The sequence below is a fragment of the Zootoca vivipara genome, chromosome 1 (genome assembly GCF_965207765.1).
Source record: "Zootoca vivipara chromosome 1, rZooViv2.hap1.1, whole genome shotgun sequence".
NCBI classification, from domain to species: domain Eukaryota; kingdom Metazoa; phylum Chordata; class Lepidosauria; order Squamata; family Lacertidae; genus Zootoca; species Zootoca vivipara.
In genome coordinates, this window is record NC_142582.1 from 118367409 (window position 1) to 118386960 (window position 19552).

Below are 19552 nucleotides of genomic sequence, written 5' to 3' on the forward strand. Positions count from 1 at the left end.
CGAGTTAATTTTTGCAAAAATACACAGCCTCTCTTCTCCCCACCCAGCTGGAATCCTTGCATTTGCAGTAAAGCCCAGATCCCACTAATTTCTTTGATTCACACTGACTCTTTTGGTGATGCAATTTTTAAATGTTGAGTCAATGTCTTCTTTCTTCTTCTTCTTTAGCGATCACTTGTAGCCGAGTAAGATTGTCTTCCATAAACACGGTTTTAACAATGAGTCCGTAAGTGACTGTGGAGGTCAATTCTGGATCCACACGTCCTTCCACAGTGGGGACATTGGTTTCTGGGCGGGAGTTGATCACGGTGTGGATTTGCCAAGCGTGCCTTCCTCTTAGCATGTTTCTCCCTTGCGTCCTGAGATCGAGTGTCTTCAAAGCCCATGACACCTTCGGTAAAGGCTGTTCTCCAACTGGAGTGCTTGCAGGCAAGTGTTTCCCAATTGTTAGTGTTTATACTATTATTATTTTTTTATTTGCCTTGAGACATTCTTTAAACCTCTTTTGTTGACCACCAGCATTACGCTTTCCATTTTTAAGCTCGGAATAGAGTAGTTGCTTTGGATGACGATCATCAGGCATCTGCACAACATGACCAGTCCAACGAAGTTGATGTTGAAGAATCATTGCTTCAACACTGGTGATCTTAGCTTCTTCCAGTATCACTGGTATTAGTTTACCTGTCTTCCCAAGTGATGTGTAAAAATTTCTGGAGACACCAAATGTAAACCACCACCACCCCGACTCTCTTTTCCCCATGAGAGGGCACACACTTACTAGAGGACCCTTGTGGCCCCTTTCAGCTCTACAGTTCTATGATGTTAGCTTAAGTTGCAGTCCAATATACCGGGGTAGTCAATGTTGTGTCCTCCAGTTGTTGCTGAACTCCAGATCCCATCTGCTGCAGCCAGCATAGTCAACGGTCAAGGATGATGGGAGTTGTAGCCCAACAAATATTTGGAGAGCAACATGTTGGCTACCCTGGCTGTACACAATAACATGGGAGCAAGTACCGTTGAATAATATGCTTGGGATTGGACTGTAAAAGACACACACTGAAATGGCATTTATGTTTATGATTATATATACTCAGTGGCTTTTTGCATAACAATCATTCTTAAGCTGAGAGAGAGAGAGAAAATTACTCCAGGAGATGGTTGTGTTAACGGGTAATATGAAGACGCAGAAGATGCATGGAATCCTTCAATGATATTTTTGGTTTTGGTGTAAATCCTTGAAAATTCTCATGGACTGGGTGATCCAGTTGGACCACAACGGCACCTTCCAAATGGAAAGCATCTTATTGCCTAACAAGTGCAGGCAGCAAGCTGGTTGTAGGGTTTGAGAATCCCCACTCAGCCACAAAGCTCGCCGAGTGACCTTCGGCCAGTCCTAATCTCTCAGCATAACCTATTTGCTGTGGGGACTGCGGAGAGAAGAACCATGCACATCACCCTTAACTCCTTAGATGATAGGCGGGGTGCAAATGTAAATAATAGTTGTAGACTGTGGCTGCCGATGGCCCAGTTGCAGCACTTGCATAGTTGCTTGCTAAACTGCCAGGAGCTGCATGTTTCTGAATACCAGTTGCTGGAAAACATGGGAGGGAATAGTGCTGATGCACCCAGGTCCTGCTTGCAGGCTTCTTATGGGAGTCTGGTTGGCCACTGTGAGAACAGGATGCTGGACTAGATGGGCCAATGCCCTGATCAAGCAGAGCTATTCTTGTGCTGTTAGGTTAAACTAAAGTAACTAAGCCAACCTGCCCAGGAGAGGCCCTGTTAGTGGTACCAAGTGTTTGTGTGGTTTGAGGGGTGGAGATGCATGACACAGCCTTCTCTGTGGTGGCTCCTAGGCTGCCTGGTGCCTTTCCCTCTTGCACCATTATTGGGTAGTCAGGATAAGACGGATCTCTGTACTCAGGCTGTCCTTCTATACTGCTGTGTTCTTGCTCTTGTGATTTTCTTCAGTTTTGTGGTTTTCATTTAATTTAACGGTTTTAATGTACCATATATTATTTTAATTTGTTATGTTTTATGTATTCTACCCTGGGACCATTCAGTGAACAAATAGTGTTTTTACGATGATTATTATTATTTTTAAAAAAAACCTGCAGAATTCACGCAAAGTAAGAGAAGTTATGTGCATTATCCTCAATTTGTATAATCTATTCAAGTCGCAGAATTTAGAATGCCTGGACACACAATTTAAAACAAGAACAAAAACAATAGTACCGTATGAGTCCACACACACTGGAACATCATACGACAAAGCATTTCAGGCTACAGCCTATCTAATATTTTACCTTATTGTATACTAAGGAGAAGCTGAGCATAGGAAATTGTGGAGGTTTTTTTCCCCCTCCCCTCCTCCACGTTCTGAGTCATTTGCTCGAAATTGGCCTTGTGGTATCGTGCATTAAAATAATAACAATTTCCACCCCCACAAACAGGAGGGGACTTGGGGGAAATAAGGAGAGATTTGCAATTTCATGTTACTTGTGGGAGATACGTGTGCGGCTCCTTGAGGATATAATTGCTACATTACAAAGCTAACAAGCACAAACTGGAAAAGGGTCTTGGGGGGAGGGAGGGAGGGAGGGGGCACTACTGTTTATCGCTAATGAGAGACCTACGCGAAAGACACAAGCAAAACAAGTGTGAACCGCAAATGGCTTCTAACATGTCTCCAAAAGAAATAATCTAGTTATTGTTGGGGGAGAAGGAAAGGGCTTACCTCCTACTTACACCTGGCAGATCCAAATGTGATCCTAGCCTCAGGAAACATTGGCTAAGCAGCTGATTGGCACATAGGCTGCCCGTGTGACTAGGTGCATGAAGTCACATAAAAACACCGACTACTTGCCCCCTTTGCGTGTTCATTGCATGAAAGGAGCTCCATGTGATCAAAAAGGGCCACATTGCTGGAACTGCCCCACACATTTCTTCCGTCTTGCTCCTATACCGAGTGCAGATATCTGCAGCAGGGAACCCTACTATGACAGAGTCACCAGCTAAGGAGCCAGACGAAATCCAGGTCCCTGAGCCTAATGCCGGATATTCGCCTGAGGCTGACAGACAGGAGTCCACAGAACAACCTCCAAAAGCACCAAACTCATCAGAGCCTGAGGAACCAAATACCGCCCACAGTATTTGTGCAGTGAACGCAACAGTAGGGAGGCCATGGAGCAGCCTAGGAGAAGTGGTCTGGGAGGCAGAGGCTTTAGAATGCTCGGTTTGCTGTCAACCATTGCTGGAACAAGTTGCTCACTTGGGAGCTCTCCGTGGTACTGAAATTCCTGGCTTGCCTTGCTCTGTGGGCTCCTTTGCCAGACCAGACAGAATAGGACGTCTACAAATCTCTATACAGTACATGTTAATTTCTCTGGGAGTTGGAGCCCTTTGTCCATTAGGATTCTCTTGTAGGCTTCCCCACTGCAGACATCCATGCCAGATGTGCAGGCCCACTACCCATGTAATAACATGGAACCTCTTCATGCAATTCATGTGTGAAAGTGTGTGTGTGGGGGGGGGGTTCACACAAGCACCCCTCACCAACAGGGAGGTTGGGATGTGCCTGGTGACAATGACAAGTCCCTGCTGCCAAAGGATGATGTATCCAGCCACTGTGGGATGGGGCTCTAACACAAAGGGAGAGATCCAGTCAGGTATGCACATAGAACCCCTTCCCTTCTCATTCTAGCAACATAAGGGGCCTTTGACACAAGACAGGGCTTTTTCAGTGGTGGTGGCAAGTTTGTAGCAGTCAGTTCCCAGGGTGGTTCAGCTGGTTCCATCATTATCAGGAGGGAGCACATCAAAACACCCATGTGTTCAAAGCACTTTGAGGACCAGGCTGAACAATGTTCTGCCGGACTGGACGTTTCTACTATATATTGCATTTTTATTATTTATCAGCTTATTTTAAGGGTGGGGAATATTTTTTTCAGCCTGAGAGCTACACCCCCTTGTGCACAATATTTCATGGGTCATGTGCGAGGGTTGGGCTGGGCCAGAGGTAGAAGTGGGTGTAATTCTAATGCTCGCATAGTATGCACATATTCCTCCATCCTCCATCCAGGCAAGCAAGGGGCTTTGTCGCAGTTCAAGGCCACATTCCAGCCAGGCAAAAACACTCAAGGAGGATGCACAACAGGGCCGGTGAAGGCCTGGAGAGAATCCCAAGGGCCAAATAATAGAGGTCTGGTCCACAAGGCTGGAAGTTCCTCGCCCACAGCTTATACTGTGGTTTAATTGCATCCATGATTAGATTAATTGTATCCATGATTAGAGGGAGCAGGTGCTCCTATTAGCTGCCTCCTGGGTCCCTAAAGGATATAAATATAAATGTTTTATAAATAAACATAGGTGTGTGTGTGAGAGTCTGGGTGTGTTTGTCTGTGTGTACGTATGTGTGAATACTTACGTAATTATGTGTTATGTATCTGCTACGTGTGAGAATGGATGTGGGTGCATGTGTTATGTCTGATATGTAGTATGGATAGGTAAAGATAAAGGACCCCTGGAAGGTTACGTCCAGTCAAAGGCGACTATGGGGTGCAGCACACATCTCGCTTCAGGCCGAGGGAGCTGGCGTTTATCCACAGACAGATTTCCGGGCTTTTCAAGCAACGGAACACTATGACAGAAACCAGAGCGTACAGAAATGCTGTTTACCTTCCTGCCACAGCGGTACCTATTTATCTACTTGTGCTGGCGTGCTTTCAAACTGCTAGGCTGGCAAGAGCTGGGACGGAGCAACAGGAGCTCACCCTGTTGCAGGGATTCGAATTGCTGACCTATTGGCAAGCTCAAGAGGCGCAGTGGTTTAGACCACAGTGCCACATGCATCCCAGCTGGCAGAAATGCGTGTAGAGAGCTGGCCCCACTCACTTCCTCCAAGTCAGCCCTGAAGAAATGAGGTCTTTGGTCTTAATTTGTTCCTTATCCTTGCTGCAGCACCTTAAAAACTTAACCAATTCATCATGGTGTAAAATGGGGATATCCCTTCATGCATCTGATGAAGCCTCTGCAGACTAACACAATGCTTCTTAGCTTTTAAGCTGCTACAGGACTCTATGTCTCATTTTAGCTGTGATGGACTGACACGGCAGGAAGTTTTTTTCCCACTGTGGAAGTTACTTGCATGACACGCAACCTGCTAATGAGTCAAGCCTCACACAGAGGGTTGAGCAGGAGAGCAACAGGTGGCAGGTGACAAGTTCAGAGCACTAAGACAGAGGCAAAAAAAGAAGAGTCATGCAACTTGAATCCACTAAATGCAAAAATGTGAATCCCCCAAGTCCTAGCTCTCAGATCTGTTACAAGCACTGCAGGACACGACACTCAAAGCTTTCATGATCTTGGTGACAAACTTCCTTCCCATTTCTCATCTTGCTGGCTTGCTATTGAAATGTGAGCCCCACTGAAATCTGGGCTTTTCTTTCCCAGGTCAGAGACAACCAATGAACGTGGAAGCAATCTCTGACCTGGAAAATCCTCTGGGCATGCTGGTTCTGAATAGAGGCTAGAAGCTCGCACTGATATTTTGACAGCCGATCCCCTTATTGAGCATGGGAGCAAAGCTGAGCGCATGGAACCGAAACTGAGGGGCTGAAAAATGTATGCACTTGTTTCAAAAGAAACAAGCAAGAATTATACTCCTCCCTTCAAGTCTTGATTTTGAGCTTAGAGAAGCTTGAAACCTTATGTAAAAGGGCAGGACGCAATCGCAATTCTGTATGTGTAGACGGAGGGAAATGGGCCACCACACAAATTGCACAGTGATCACTATTGCTAAGTACAGTGGTTGTACAACCAGGCTCCAAACTCTCCTTAAGAGTAGAGCAGACCTTATTTTACTGCACAGGTGAGGAATCTGGAGCCCAGGGCCAAATGAGGACATGCAAATGAGCTTTGTCACTTTCTGCAGACAACACCCATCACTCCCTCACTTTGGACCCTGAAACACTTTTGCTTGGCTGTAGTGGGTTTCTTAAACTGCAGTATTTTCCTCTTGCTTTTCTGGATAGAGAGCAGAGAGGGACGTGGGGATGTGTGCAGAAAGTAGCCAACTGTACAAAGGGAAAATTCAGTGTCATTGCTCCACTCACTCCTGCCTCTTAGCCCTCCCACCACTGGCATGTGACCCCCCCCTCTCAGAATGGAATGCCCTGGATGGAATTTGGACCTTAGGCTGAGAAAATTCCCCACTCCTGTTTCACTAGGCCACACTTTCTCCCATCATGTTACCTAGGATAGTTATGTTGGTGACCTAGGAACTGCTCTGGGGATTTTTATTGAACGGTGTGTGTGTGTGTGTGTGTGTGTGTGTGTGTGTGTGTTTTGCACAGGTTCACTTTGTTAAGGTGACAAGGTGGTGTGAAATCTATTTTTAAGGTTTCTTGATCCAACATTTGGCAATTTAGAGCAAACAATGTGTGTGTGACATCTGATGTTAGCCATCCTCAGAATAAAACCACTGCTGTCAATAGACTTGCTGTAAGTGTCTTAAATCCATAGATATGAATAGGTCTATTCCCAGCATTACTTCATATTTTATCACCCCATGATTCCAGGACTTTGGTGCTACTGTTTCCCAACAAAGTTCTGGCAGCTGCATCATGGGAAAGACTCACCTTCGGTCATGACCAGAGGGTATCAATATTTAAAGATGCAAAATGCCACCTCTTTCCTTTGCATTACTATTACTGAATGTTCAGAGTAGCTCAGGCAGGCCGTGAGGCACTTAATTTCAGGCTCATGGGTTCAAGCCCCGCGTTGGGGAAAATAATCCTGCATTGCAGGTGGGTGGTAAAAGGAAAAAGGACCCCTGACCATTAGGTCCAGTTGTGACCGACTCTGGGGTCACGGCGCTCATCTCGCGTTATTGGCCGAGGGAGCCGGCGTACAGCTTCCGGGTCACGTGGCCAGCATGACTAACCAGAGCAGCACACGGAAATGCTGTTTACCTTCCCGCTGGGGCAGTACCTATTTATCTACTTGCACTTGACGTGTTTTTGAACTGCTAGGTTGGCAGGAGCTGGGACCGAGCAACGGGAGCTTACCCCGTTGCGGGGATTCGAACCGCCGACCTTCTGATCGGCAAGCCCTAGGCTCAGTGGTTTAACCCACAGTGCCAGCCGTGTCCCTGCAGGTGGGTGGACTGGATGATAACTCTTGTGGTCCCTTCCAACTCTACACATCTATGGTTGGATGATTCTAACAGCACTTTCTCGTATCTAACACAAGCAATATCTAAGGTGAGAAATACCAAATGTATCCTAAGAACATCTGAACGATCCCTGCTGGTTCAGGCCAGTGGCCCATCTAGTCCAGGTTCCTCTTCCCAAAGCAGCAAACCTCAATGCCTATGGGAAGCCCGCAAGCCAGAACGCAACAGCAGACTCCCCACTTGTGATTCTCAGCATCTGGCATTCAGAGGCATACTGCCTCTTCCTTTTTCATATTCAAAAAGTCAATTTGCTGTCCTTTTAATTTGGTGTCCTACAAGTTCGCTTATTTATTTTACAATGACAAACATTACACTCCCCAAATCTGTTGCTGGGAATGGTCCTTGCACTGAACATCATGGGACATACAGTCATACCTGCCAAGTTCCTGCCGGAAAAATAAGGGATCGGCAGACCGGAAGTCGCGCTGCGGCCATTTTGGAACTGGGCAGAGCAGCATCGGAAGTTGCTTCTGAGCATGCTCCGCCCAGTTCCAAAATGGCCGCTGCGCCAGAAATCGCTTCTGCGCATGTCCAGAGACTCCAGATATGCGCAGAAGGAGCCTCCCCCGGCCGGTAAGTAAACCGGGGGGAAACAAATAAATCCGTTTTTCCAGCTGGGAACGGCTGGAAAAACGGGGGTTTCCCAGGGAATACGGGAGACTTGGCAGCTATGCATACAGTGCTGCCCTACAGTGAGGAGGCAGGAGACCATTGGTTGATGCACTGTGCTGACTGGCAGTGGCTCTAAAGATTTTATACAGGGGTCTTCCCTACCTGGCGATGCTGGGACCTGAACCTGTGACCTTCTGCAATGCTGCTTGTGTGTTCTACCAGTGAGCTATGGCCCCTTGCCAGTAGTGATGTAAAGCCCCCAGAGGAATGGGAAGCCTGGCCTTGTTTCTTAATCTGCAAGGTGGGAACTACAGGGAGCATGGAAGAGAAAAACCACAGATAGCGGTGTGCATTTTATAGTTCTAAAGAATGAAATTTGCTGTGACTCATCTGCGATTTCTCCCCGAATTGAACATGACAAACCAGTGAGGTAAATGCGTTAGCACAATACTATTTTTAGATGTCTTCCTGCGCAGGACTGAGCTGCACAGATAAAGGGCTCAATCCACAAAACCAGGCTGCTCTGCGGCCGCTGCCTCTGCTTAATGGGGTTTTCTGCAATCTTCAGTAAGAATACATGAAGAGCGGACAGCAGTCGTGCACCATCATGTGAAAGCAGCATGCTTTAGACTTAGTCTGCACAAATTAATTCAGGGTCAGAATTCTGATTCATAGAATGCAGGCTACACATTTTGCTATCCCACCCAACCCCTCTTGTGCAATAGAGACAGTGTCAGGAGTATGGGCAGGAGTCAGGCTCTGGGGCCTGTGGTGCTTTGCAGGACTGGGGCCTGCCTCAGCTTGTGCTGGAGAAGCAAGGCGTGGCCACACAGGTGAAGACCTCAGCTTGTGCTGGAGAGGCATGGAGTAGTCACCCAGGTGGGGCCACTTGATATCTCACTGCACCTGGTGGCAGGAGCTGGGAGGGATAAAAGCCCAGCATTTCCCTTCAGCTCTTTGCCACAGTAACGCTATCCCTGCCTGGTTGCATCTGGCCTCCTGCTCCTTTAACCCTTGCCTTGCTGTCGCCTTGCTTCTTGTTCCTGGATCCTTCGCCTTGCTCCTTGGACCCTTGCTTCGCCTTCGCCTTCGCCTTGCTCTTGCCCCGTGGACCTTCGCCTTGCTTCTTGTTCCTGGATCCTTCGCCTTGCTCCTTGCTCCTTGGACCCTTGCTTCGCCTTCGCCTTGCTCTTGCCCCGTGGACCTTCGCCTTGCTTCTTGTTCCTGGACCCTTGCTTTGCCTTCGCCTTGCTTCGTGCCCCGTGGACCTTCGCCTCTGCCTTGCTCCTCGACCCTGCTTCTTCACCACCATCTTGCCTCTGGTCCCGACGCCCGCCGACCGGACCGTGACAGACAGTCCAGGGGAACCCAGGAGTCATCTAGTCCAACCCCCTGCAATTCAGAGATATCAACTGAAACTTCCAGGACAGATGGCCATCTAACCTCTGCTTAAAAACCTCCAAGGAATGAGAGACTACAACAGGCATCCCCAACCATCGGCCCTCTAGAAGGTTTGGACTACAATTCCCCTCATCCCAGACCACTGGTCCTGTTAGCTAGGGATCATGGGAGTTGTAGGCCAAAAACATCTGGAGAGCCACAGGTTGGGGGTGCCTGGTCTACAACCTCTCTCGAGAGAGCCCCTTTCACTGTCAAAAAGCTCTTACTGTCAGAAAGTTTTTCCTGATGTTTAGTTGGAATCCACTTTCTTGCAACTTGAAGCCATTGGTTCAGGTTCTACTCTCCCAGAGCAGGGGAAAACAAGGTTGTTCCATCCACCATGTGACAGCCCTTGAAATATTTGAAGATGGCTGTCATATCTCCTCTCGGTCTCCTCTTTTCCAGGCTAAACAAACACAGCTCCTTCAAGCACTCCTTGTAAGGCTTGATTTCCATACCCTTGATCGTCTTGGTTGCTCTCCTCTGCACACATTCCAGCTTGTCAATATCCTTCTTAAACTGTGGTGCCCAGAATTGGAAACAGTATTCCAAATGTGGTCTGACCAAAGCAGAATAGAGTGGTACTATTACTTTCCTTGATCTGGACACTATACTTCTGTTAATGCAGCCTAGAATAGCATTCACTTTTTTGCTGCTGCATCACACTGTTGACTCATGTTGATTCATGCTGTGGTTCACCAAGACCCTTAGATCCTTTTCACATGTACTGCTAGTAAGCCAGGTGTTGCCCATCTTATAGTTGTGCATCTGGTTCTTCCTGCCTAAGTGCAGAACCTTACAGTTGTCCCTATTGAAATTACATTTTGCAGCTTGGGCCCAGTTCTCCAATCTGTTAAGGTCATTTCAAATTCTGATTCTGTCTTCTGTGGCATGAGCTACCCCTCCCAGTTTGGTGTCATCTGCAAATTTGATGAGTAGTGTTTTGGTGTATAGTTCAGGCCCTTATGGATCCCACTCCAGATGTTTGGGTGGGCTGGATTTTTCTCTCAGCTTGCTGAATGACGGGGAGCTGGCAAGCCAAAGGAAAAAACTTATTTACATTGCATTTTATTTCATTGGGTAAAATTCAAACTTTAACAACACAACAGGGATGAAGTGTTGGCCATGAAACCAATAGATGCCATGAACCCCCTAACCAATCTGAAAATGAGAAGACATGCAGGACTTAGTAAACTCGCTAAAGTAGATATTGCACAAACCATATTATTACAATTAGCCCTATTCAAGCAAATAATTCCCCCTGCTCCCAAGTACTTCTTGGGTTCTTTTTTTCTTTGCAATAAAAAGATAGTCATGTTTTCAGAGATGAAAGCATAAGGTACACTCAAATGCAAGATAGCATTGTAGAGTTTATAGATGTAATGCTATATGTATTGAGCGTTGTTGTTGTTTAGTCGTTTAGTCGTGTCCGACTCTTCGTGACCCCATGGACCATAGCACGCCAGGCACTCCTGTCTTGCACTGCCTCCCGCAGTTTGGTCAAACTCATGTTCGTAGCTTCGAGAACACTGTCCAACCATCTTGTCCTCTGTCGTCCCCTTCTCCTAGTGCCCTCAATCTTTCCCAACATCAGGGTCTTTTCCAAGGATTCTTCTCTTCTCATGAGGTGGCCAAAGTATTGGAGCCTCAGCTTCACGATCTGTCCTTCCAGGGAGCACTCAGGGCTGATTTCCTTAAGAATGGATAGGTTTGATCTTCTAGCAGTCCATGGGACTCTCAAGAGTCTCCTCCAGCACCATAATTCAAAAGCATCAATTCTTCGACGATCAGCCTTCTTTATGGTCCAGCTCTCACTTCCATACATCACTACTGGGAAAACCATAGCTTTAACTATACGGACCTTTGTCGGCAAAGTGATGTCTCTGCTTTTTAAGATGCTGTCTAGGTTTGTCATTGCTTTTCTCCCAAGAAGCAGGCGTCTTTTAATTTCGTGACTGCTGTCACCATCTGCAGTGATCAAGGAGCCCAAGAAAGTAAAATCTCTCACTGCCTCCATTTCTTCCCCTTCTATTTGCCAGGAGGTGATGGGACCAGTGGCCATGATCTTGGTTTTTTTGATGTTGAGCTTCAGACCATATTTTGCGCTCTCCTCTTTCACCCTCATTAAAAGGTTCTTTAATTCCTCCTCGCTTTCTGCCATCAAGGTTGTGTCATCTGCATATCTGAGGTTGTTGATATTTCTTCCGGCAATCTTAATTCCGGTTTGGGATTCATCTAGTCCAGCCTTTCGCATGATGAATTCTGCATATAAGTTAAATAAGCAGGGAGACAATATACAACCTTGTCGTACTCCTTTCCCAATTTTGAACCACTCAGTTGTTCCATATCCAGTTCTAACTGTAGCTTCTTGTCCCACATAGAGATTTCTCAGGAGACAGATGAGGTGATCAGGCACTCCCATTTCTTTAAGAACTTGCCATAGTTTGCTGTGGTCGACACAGTCAAAGGCTTTTGCATAGTCAATGAAGCAGAAGTAGACGTTTTTCTGGAACTCTCTAGCTTTCTCCATAATCCAGCGCATGTTTGCTATTTGGTCTCTGGTTCCTCTGCCCTTTCGAAATCCAGCTTGCACTTCTGGGAGTTCTCGGTCCACATACTGCCTAAGCCTGCCTTGTAGAATTTTAAGCATAACCTTGCTAGCGTGTGAAATGAGCGCAATTGTGCGGTAGTTGGAGCATTCTTTGGCACTCCCCTTCTTTGGAATTGGGATGTAGACTGATCTTCTCCAATCCTCTGGCCATTGCTGAGTTTTCCAAACTTGCTGGCATATTGGGTGTAGCACCTTAACAGCATCATCTTTTAAAATTTTAAATACCGTGTTTCTCATATTATAAGACACGTCTTATATTTATTTTTTCCTCAAAAAAACACACTATGGCTTATTTTCAAGGAATGTCTTATTTTTTTCCTCCTCCTCCTGCCGCGGCCGGCATTGCTGCTGCTCCTATCACTATGTCTTATTTTCGGGGTATGGCTTATATTCCTTGAATGCTTAAAAATCCTGCTATGGCTTATTTTATGGGGATGCCTTAAAATATGAGAAACAGGGTAGTTCAGCTGGAATATCTTCACTTCCACTGGCCTTGTTATTAGCAATGCTTTCTAAGGCCCATTTGACTTCACTCTCCAAGATGTCTGGCTCAAGGTCAGCAACCACACTACCTGGGGTGTATGAGACCTCCATATCTTTCTGGTATAATTCCTCTGTGTATTCTTGCCACCTCTTCTTGATGTCTTCTGCTTCTGTTAGGTCCTTACCACTTTTGTCCTTGATTATGGTAATCTTTGTACGAAATGTTCCTTTCATATCTCCAATTTTCTTGAACAGATCTCTGGTTTTCCCCATTCTATTGTTTTCCTCTATTTCTTTGCATTGCTCATTTAAGAAGACCCTCTTGTCTCTCCTTGCTGTTTTTTGGAAATCTGCATTCAGTTTCCTGTATCTTTCCCTATCTCCCTTGCATTTTGCTTGCCTCCTCTCCTCCGCTATTTGTAAGGCCTCGTTGGATAGCCATTTTGCTTTCTTGCATTTCCTTTTCCTTGGGATGGTTTTCGTTGCTGCCTCCTGTATAATGTTACGAGCCTCCATCCATAGTTCTTCAGGCACTCTGTCCACCAAATCTAAATCCTTAAACCTGTTCCTCACTTCCACTGTGTATTCATAAGGGATTTGATTCAGATTGTATCTTACTGGCCCAGTGGTTTTTCCTACTTTCTTCAGTTTAAGCTGGAATTTTGCTATAAGAAGCTGATGATCTGAGTTACAGTCAGCTCCAGGTCTTGTTTTTGCTGACTGTATAGAGCTTCTCCATCTTTGGCTGCAGAGAATATAATCAATCTGATTTCGATGCTGCCCATTTGGTGATATCCATGTGTAGAGTCGTCTCTTGTGTTGTTGGAAGAGAGTGTTTGTGATGACCAGCTTGTTCTCTTGACAGAACTCTATTAGCCTTTGCCCTGCTTCATTTTGAACTCCAAGGCCAAACTTGCCAGTTGTTCCTTTTATCTCTTGATTCCCTACTTTAGCATTCCAATCCCCTGTAATGAGAAGAACATCCTTCTTTGGTGTCATTTCTAGAAGGTGTTGTAGGTCTTCATAGAATTGGTCAATTTCACTTTCTTCAGCACCGGTAGTTGGTGCATAAACTTGGATTACTGTGATGTTAAAAGGTCTGCCTTGGATTCGTATCGAGAGTATTGAGCGTTACATATGCTAAATACATATAACACCCACCAAGACCCTTAGAACCTTTTCATATGTACTGGTAGTAAGTCAGGTGTCCCCCATCCTATATTTCCCCAGACCCTAGACTGTAATGTATGTCATGAGCAAAGTTGTTATCTAAACTGCAGTTAATGTTGATGTAGTGCAAGCTCTTGTGATCTGGGCACCAGATTTTAAAGGAGATGGGACAACTCCATGGAGGGTGAGGCAGTAAAACGCTACCAGCCACAAGGGCTCCAAACTACCTCCAGTATTGAAAGCAACACGCCTCTAAATATCAGTTACTGGGAAGCAAAAGCAAGGAGAGTGCTCTTACACTCAAACCCTGCTTCCTTGCAAATCTGGTTGGCCAGTTTGCAAACAGGATGATTTGGTCTGATGCTGCAGGACTCTTGTTACAGATTCACAAGGGCGTACCCACCATGCGGCAAGTTAGGGCAGCTGCCCTACTCTAGAAGCAGGGCTGGTGGGCAGAGGCGGAGCACAGCCCGGCGGAGCGCGAGTTCGCCATTCCCGACGCGCCACGCCGCGCCGCACCCTCCCTCCAGCTCCCCGTCGCGCCCTCTGGCAAGGCCAAGCGCGGCGGGGAACCAGGGAGCGTGGCGCGGTGGGTGGGAACGCCGAACTCTCGCTCCGCTGGGCTGGGCTCCGCCTCCGCCCACCAGCCCTGCTGCTAGGGAGGGGCACAGCCCGGCGGAGCGCGAGTTCTCCGTTCCCGCCCGCCGCGCTGCGCCCTCCCTCCAGCTCCCCGTCGCGCCCTCTGGCAAGGCCAAGCGCGGCGGGGAACCAGAGAGCGCGGCGCGGCGGGCAGGAACGCTGAACTCGCGCTCCGCTGGGCTGGGCTCCGCCTCCGCCCACCAGCCCTGCTTCTAGGGAGGGGCACAGCCCGGCGGAGCGCGAGTTCGCTGTTCCCGCCCACTTTGTGGCCCCTCCCCTTCCGTGCCTTGGCCCCTCCCCTTGCCCCCCCCTAGTTTTGATCCTGGGTACGCCCATGCAGATTCATCTATCCTTCTGAGCCCTGCCTGTTAACAACACATACGGAGTTGATGTTTGGCTTTGACTGTTCCTAGATTAGAAGCCAGCACAAACAAGAGATAGAGAAAGAGAGAGAGATGAGTTGTCTTCAAGGCTGACAAATTTCCCCTGGAATAACTGGATGCTCACAAGATCACCGGCTGAACTGGAGCCTGATCCCAGCACGCTTTTACCCTTGAATGCTGACATTCAGTGACGTTTGGCAAGTTCGCTGGTAGGAAGTTGTGTAGACAAGACCCCCGGAGTGATGAAATCTGAGGTCCTAAGTATCCAACAAATGCCCATGCATTAAGAGATTAGTGACTCGCTGGTGATTATGGCATCTTTCCAGGTTCTAAACACAGAAGCAAAATACTGCTTCATCTAAGGAAATTCGATCTTCTAGCTGAAAACTATACTGCAAGCTTTGTTTTTTTTAAAAGTGTTCCTGTTGCAAATAACCCCCACCCCCTGCAAGACCCTTTGCTACCAGAAGCCTCTCTCAGGAACAAGTCACTTGACCTGCTCGGTTGATGCTCTGTGATGTGTCAAGGCTCCCATTGTGTCTCCTTGAGAAGAGAGTGAAATTAAGTTAGCAAAGGATTTCTCAATGCACCTCATCATTCCACACTTCCTGACATCTCTGCAGTCTTTCAACACATGAGAAGGCAGAATGCTAGTCTCATGTGAATAGAAGGATACATTCCAGAGGGTCCTTTGAACCTGCCATGAACCTGTTGTTAGAGATACTGTTGATGAATGTTTGTCAGGCTATTCATTTTAGATCTGCATGCTTTTAATTATTTGGGGGGGGGGGGTAATTATTATTTTCATAATGAGACTAACTACAAAGCCCCTTCTTTTCTAGGCAGGGTTCGTTCAAATTTCTTTGATTTCTCAAGGATGGAATCTGGGGCCTAACCAACCTAGTTCTTTTAAAAGGTGTTGTTTTAAAGAGTGGTCCCAGCCTATCAACTTATTATTGGAATTTCCCCTTTTAATTGTGTTAGGTTAACAGAAAACAAGTGTGCTGGCAGGGTGTGATGGAAGATGTAGTCCAACAACATTGGAGGGCAACAGGTTGGCCAGGGATGCTCTAGGGCTAGGCAGAAAAAAAACAAATTTGCTCCATTGTCTATGTGACAATCTGTGTGAACAAAGGCTGCCCCCCCCCCCGGATCTGCCATGGCTTGAAATTGTTCATCAGCCTTTTTGTTTTCTGGATTTTTTTAAAAAGTGCTTTTTATTCAGTGTAAAACACACAAACAAACAAATCTGCTAAATTCCAACGGGAACATTTCTTCAGTGGTTCCCTAATCTCAGAGGCCCAATTGTAGAACGAACAGCACCTGCTATGAAGAAGAACAGGGCAGATTGCTGTTTGCTTGTTTTTGTAATTCCCCATGCACTTTTCAACTATTAGTTATTGATCCTGCTTTTGACCTCGTATATATGTTAAAGGAGGGGGGGGCAAACAGATAAAGTACCCTCTGGGTTTTTTGTGTGTGCAGCATACACAAAGTCAGGCCAAGGGCATATTGAACAGGGCCCTGCCAGTCACCAAGATCCGATCCATGGCTTGTTTTACCTGGCAACAGGCCACACTGCCAAAAGAGCCCATCTACTTTATTTTATTTTATTTTAGTGATAATAAATTGGCTTCCTTGAAATAAATATAAAAGCATCTGACAATTATTACTACTGGAACACGTGACTCGGAATTTCAAAGTTCCAAACTACCCATCAGGCCCTGCATTTCAGCACATTGCATGAACTTTACATGCCAACCTCCCACAGATTATTTGGGGAGTAAGCACCATTAATCGCAATAGCACCTACTTCTATCGGATCTCAGAAGGCTGGAAGAAGCACCTGAAGCCTTGGGTGATTCAGGGCCACTCCAATAAGATAGCTTTGGGCTCTGTGGAGCAATGATCTGATCTAGCATAAGGAGGTTTCACATGGATGTGCTACATAAAAACATTACTCAGTGTTCCAGAACATGCCTTGGACTCCTCTGCGGTGCGGTGGGGATTTCTTTTTGTCATTTCAGATAGCTGTCTCCTCCATTTACACCAGATTTATCTCCGAAGCAGATTACATGAAAATAAAAACTGGCCACATTCAATCTGGCGTAATGACATACTTACAGCACAGAACTGATAAAGTGAAACATTAAAATATAGCATTGTAACTTCAAAATAAAGCATTAAAACTAATAAGAAAAAGTGGGGACATTCATAGCAATTATGGAGGGTTTCCTCTGTAGGTGACTCAGATGACAAATATTTTGCCTTTGAGGCATCTGAAGCGGCAGGGGGTTCTTGGGAAGATCTTAAAGGGGGGAGGGGAGGTTTATATAGTGAGACATGTTCCTAAGATACACAGATCCCAGCCAGTTCAGTTCTTTAAAATTTAAGAGACAGCCACAACACTTGCTTCAAAATAATGTCTTATACAATTTCCGGCCCCCTGAGAACCAAGAAGTTAGTTTCTGGAACAGATGTATAACTGGAACAGATGTGGGGAACCCTTGCCCCCCAGATGTTGCTGAACTACAATTCCCATCATCCCCAATCACAGGCCTGATGGGAGTTGTGGTTCATTTTGAACATAGTACAGCAGTGAGCAGAGCCAGGCCTAACTGCGTGAAGCAACTGCCTCAAGTGGAAAATGTGGGGGGGGGGTGCAGCAGGGAAAGCCCCCTGCTGTCTTCCTCAGCATCTTGGCTGATGGAGCTGTGGACCTCCATTGGCAAGTCTGCTGCCCTTGGAGTGGGGTGGAGGACACTACCCCGTTTCCAGTACTGGAATAATATTCAGCTGCCAGCCATAGCTGCCAAGTACCCCGTATTCCCTGGTAATCCCGTATTTTTTCTGCGGGAGACTTGGCAGGTATGCTGCCAGTCCATTTAGCTTCTAGAATGTGGGTGCCATTCCCTTCTCTCTCTCCTTCTCCCTCCCACCTCATTTCTTTGAGTTGCATGGCCCTATCCCGGGTCTAAATAATAATCACAATCATAATGTGAAAACAGATTAACAGTTTTCAATTTCAGGGTTTCAAAATTCAGTTTATGCTTAGCAAAGCAAGGAAGCTGGTCGGATCTTCTATCAGCCAGTGAAGATACGTTCCCGTCAAAATTCAGGTCCTTCTTGGTCCACACCAGCCGTTGCTCCACCAGAAGAGGGAACCAGGGTAGCGCCACATGCTTACGAAAGCCCACCTACCTGAGAGAGAAGTTTATTGTCGTCCTCTAGCAGTTTGACTTTTGTTTCAAGTTGTCTGATGTAGTTAGAAGATGAATCTTTAAAGGGAGGAAAGGAGAGAGAGAGGCAAAAATGAGAGATTAACCTTCCCAGGAGATAGTCCTTTAAAGTCAAGCAAGATAGCTTCACAATTAGACTAATGTTTCCTCTCAGCAGAAGAAGAAAGGTCAAGACAAGAACTGAAGAACAATGCCCGGGGGAACAAAGCGGGCATTTCACAGTTTGAATCCATTAATACAACAAAGACCACACACACACACACACACACACACACACACAGCATAAGCAAACTCAGGAGCAGAAAAGGCCTCTCACAACCCTTGGAGGCTTGTGCCAGTAACAGGAGCATTTCCAGAAGCTAGGCAGAAATAATGAGGTTTGGTTCAGTCTCATTTGAAAGCAGCAGAAGAGGAGATGTTTCAGGCATCAAAAGAGCAAGGGGACATTGGGGTGACCTTGAGCAGCCAGAAGGAGGCCATCTCCTCCTTCAAAAGAGCTGAGTTTGGGAGCAGGTGGCGGGGAATGGGTTACTGCTGCTCAAAAATACCTGCTTTTTTATTTTGAAGGAGTATGAAAGATTTTGCATGTCGTGAGAATAAGGGAACGAGCAAAGGCGGTTAATAAGAACACCCAGCGTTTATGCCGTGTTTCAAGGGTATTCTCATCTCTCCACATATATAATTTTCTGATTTAGATACATGCAACACTTTCTTTTAAAACTGTACAGTATACCAGTAGCTGCAAGGAAAGTGGGACCAGGTACCATGAGTGTGTTATGCCTATTTTCTATCATTGCCAGTGACTTTGGGTCCATTTCCAAGTCAGATTGCTAGTTTTGACCTTCAAAAGCCCTTGGGAGCTTTTTAGTTCAAAAAGCTTGTAAGAAATTAATTCTTACATTTATATCCTGCGGACCAGGTGTGCAGCCTGGGAGTCATTTTGGACTCACAGCTGTCCATGGAGGCGCAGGTCAATTCTGTGTCCAGACCAGCTGTCTATCAGCTCCATCTGGTAGGCTGAGACCCTACCTGCCTGCAGACTGTCTCGCCAGAGTGGTGCATGCTCTAGTTATCTCTCGCTTGGACTACTGCAATGCGCTCTACATGGGGCTACCTTTGAAGGTGACTCGGAAACTACAACTAATCCAGAATGCGGCAGCTAGACTGGTGACTGGGAGCGGCCGCCGAGACCACATAACACATAAAGATCTACATTGGCTCCCAGTACGTTTCCGAGCACAGTTCAAAGTGTTGTTGCTGACCTTTAAAGCCCTAAATGGCCTCGGTCCAGTATACCTGAAGGAGCGTCTCCACCTCCATCGTTCTGCCCGGACACTGAGGTCCAGCACCAAGGGCCTTCTGGCGGTTCCCTCATTGCGAGAAGCCAAGTTGCAGGGAACTAGACAGAGGGCCTTCTTGGTTGTGGCGCCCACCCTGTGGAACACCCTCCCATCAGATGTCAAAGAGAAAAACAGCTACCAGACTTTTAGAAGACATCTGAAGGCAGCCCTGTTTAGGGAGGCTTTAAATGTTTATTAGAACACTGTGTTTTATTTAATATATTATTATTATTATTATTATTATTATTATTATTATTATTATTTGTGTGTCACAGGATCAAAGGCAGCACAAATGTGATTCCCAGGCGGTCGCCCAACTGAGCACACCTCTACCTGCTTAGCTTCAGCCAGGTGGTGGCCTCCCATGTTTTCAGACCACCTCCTGTGAAATATGAGCTGCC

At 46.5% G+C, this 19552-nt stretch overlaps 1 protein-coding gene across 3 annotated transcripts in view; it reads right to left on the reverse strand.

Annotated features, from left to right (window-relative positions):
* CCDC85C (coiled-coil domain containing 85C) overlaps nt 1-19552 on the reverse strand; it is a 168510-nt gene that overhangs the window by 39557 nt on the left and 109401 nt on the right. For all 3 annotated transcript variants that reach the window (XM_088673255.1, XM_035106276.3, XM_035106287.3), the window contains exon 3: nt 17774-17850. In XM_088673255.1, the coding sequence (XP_088529381.1) occupies nt 17774-17850 (77 nt within the window). The remainder of the gene's footprint in view (nt 1-17773; nt 17851-19552) is intronic.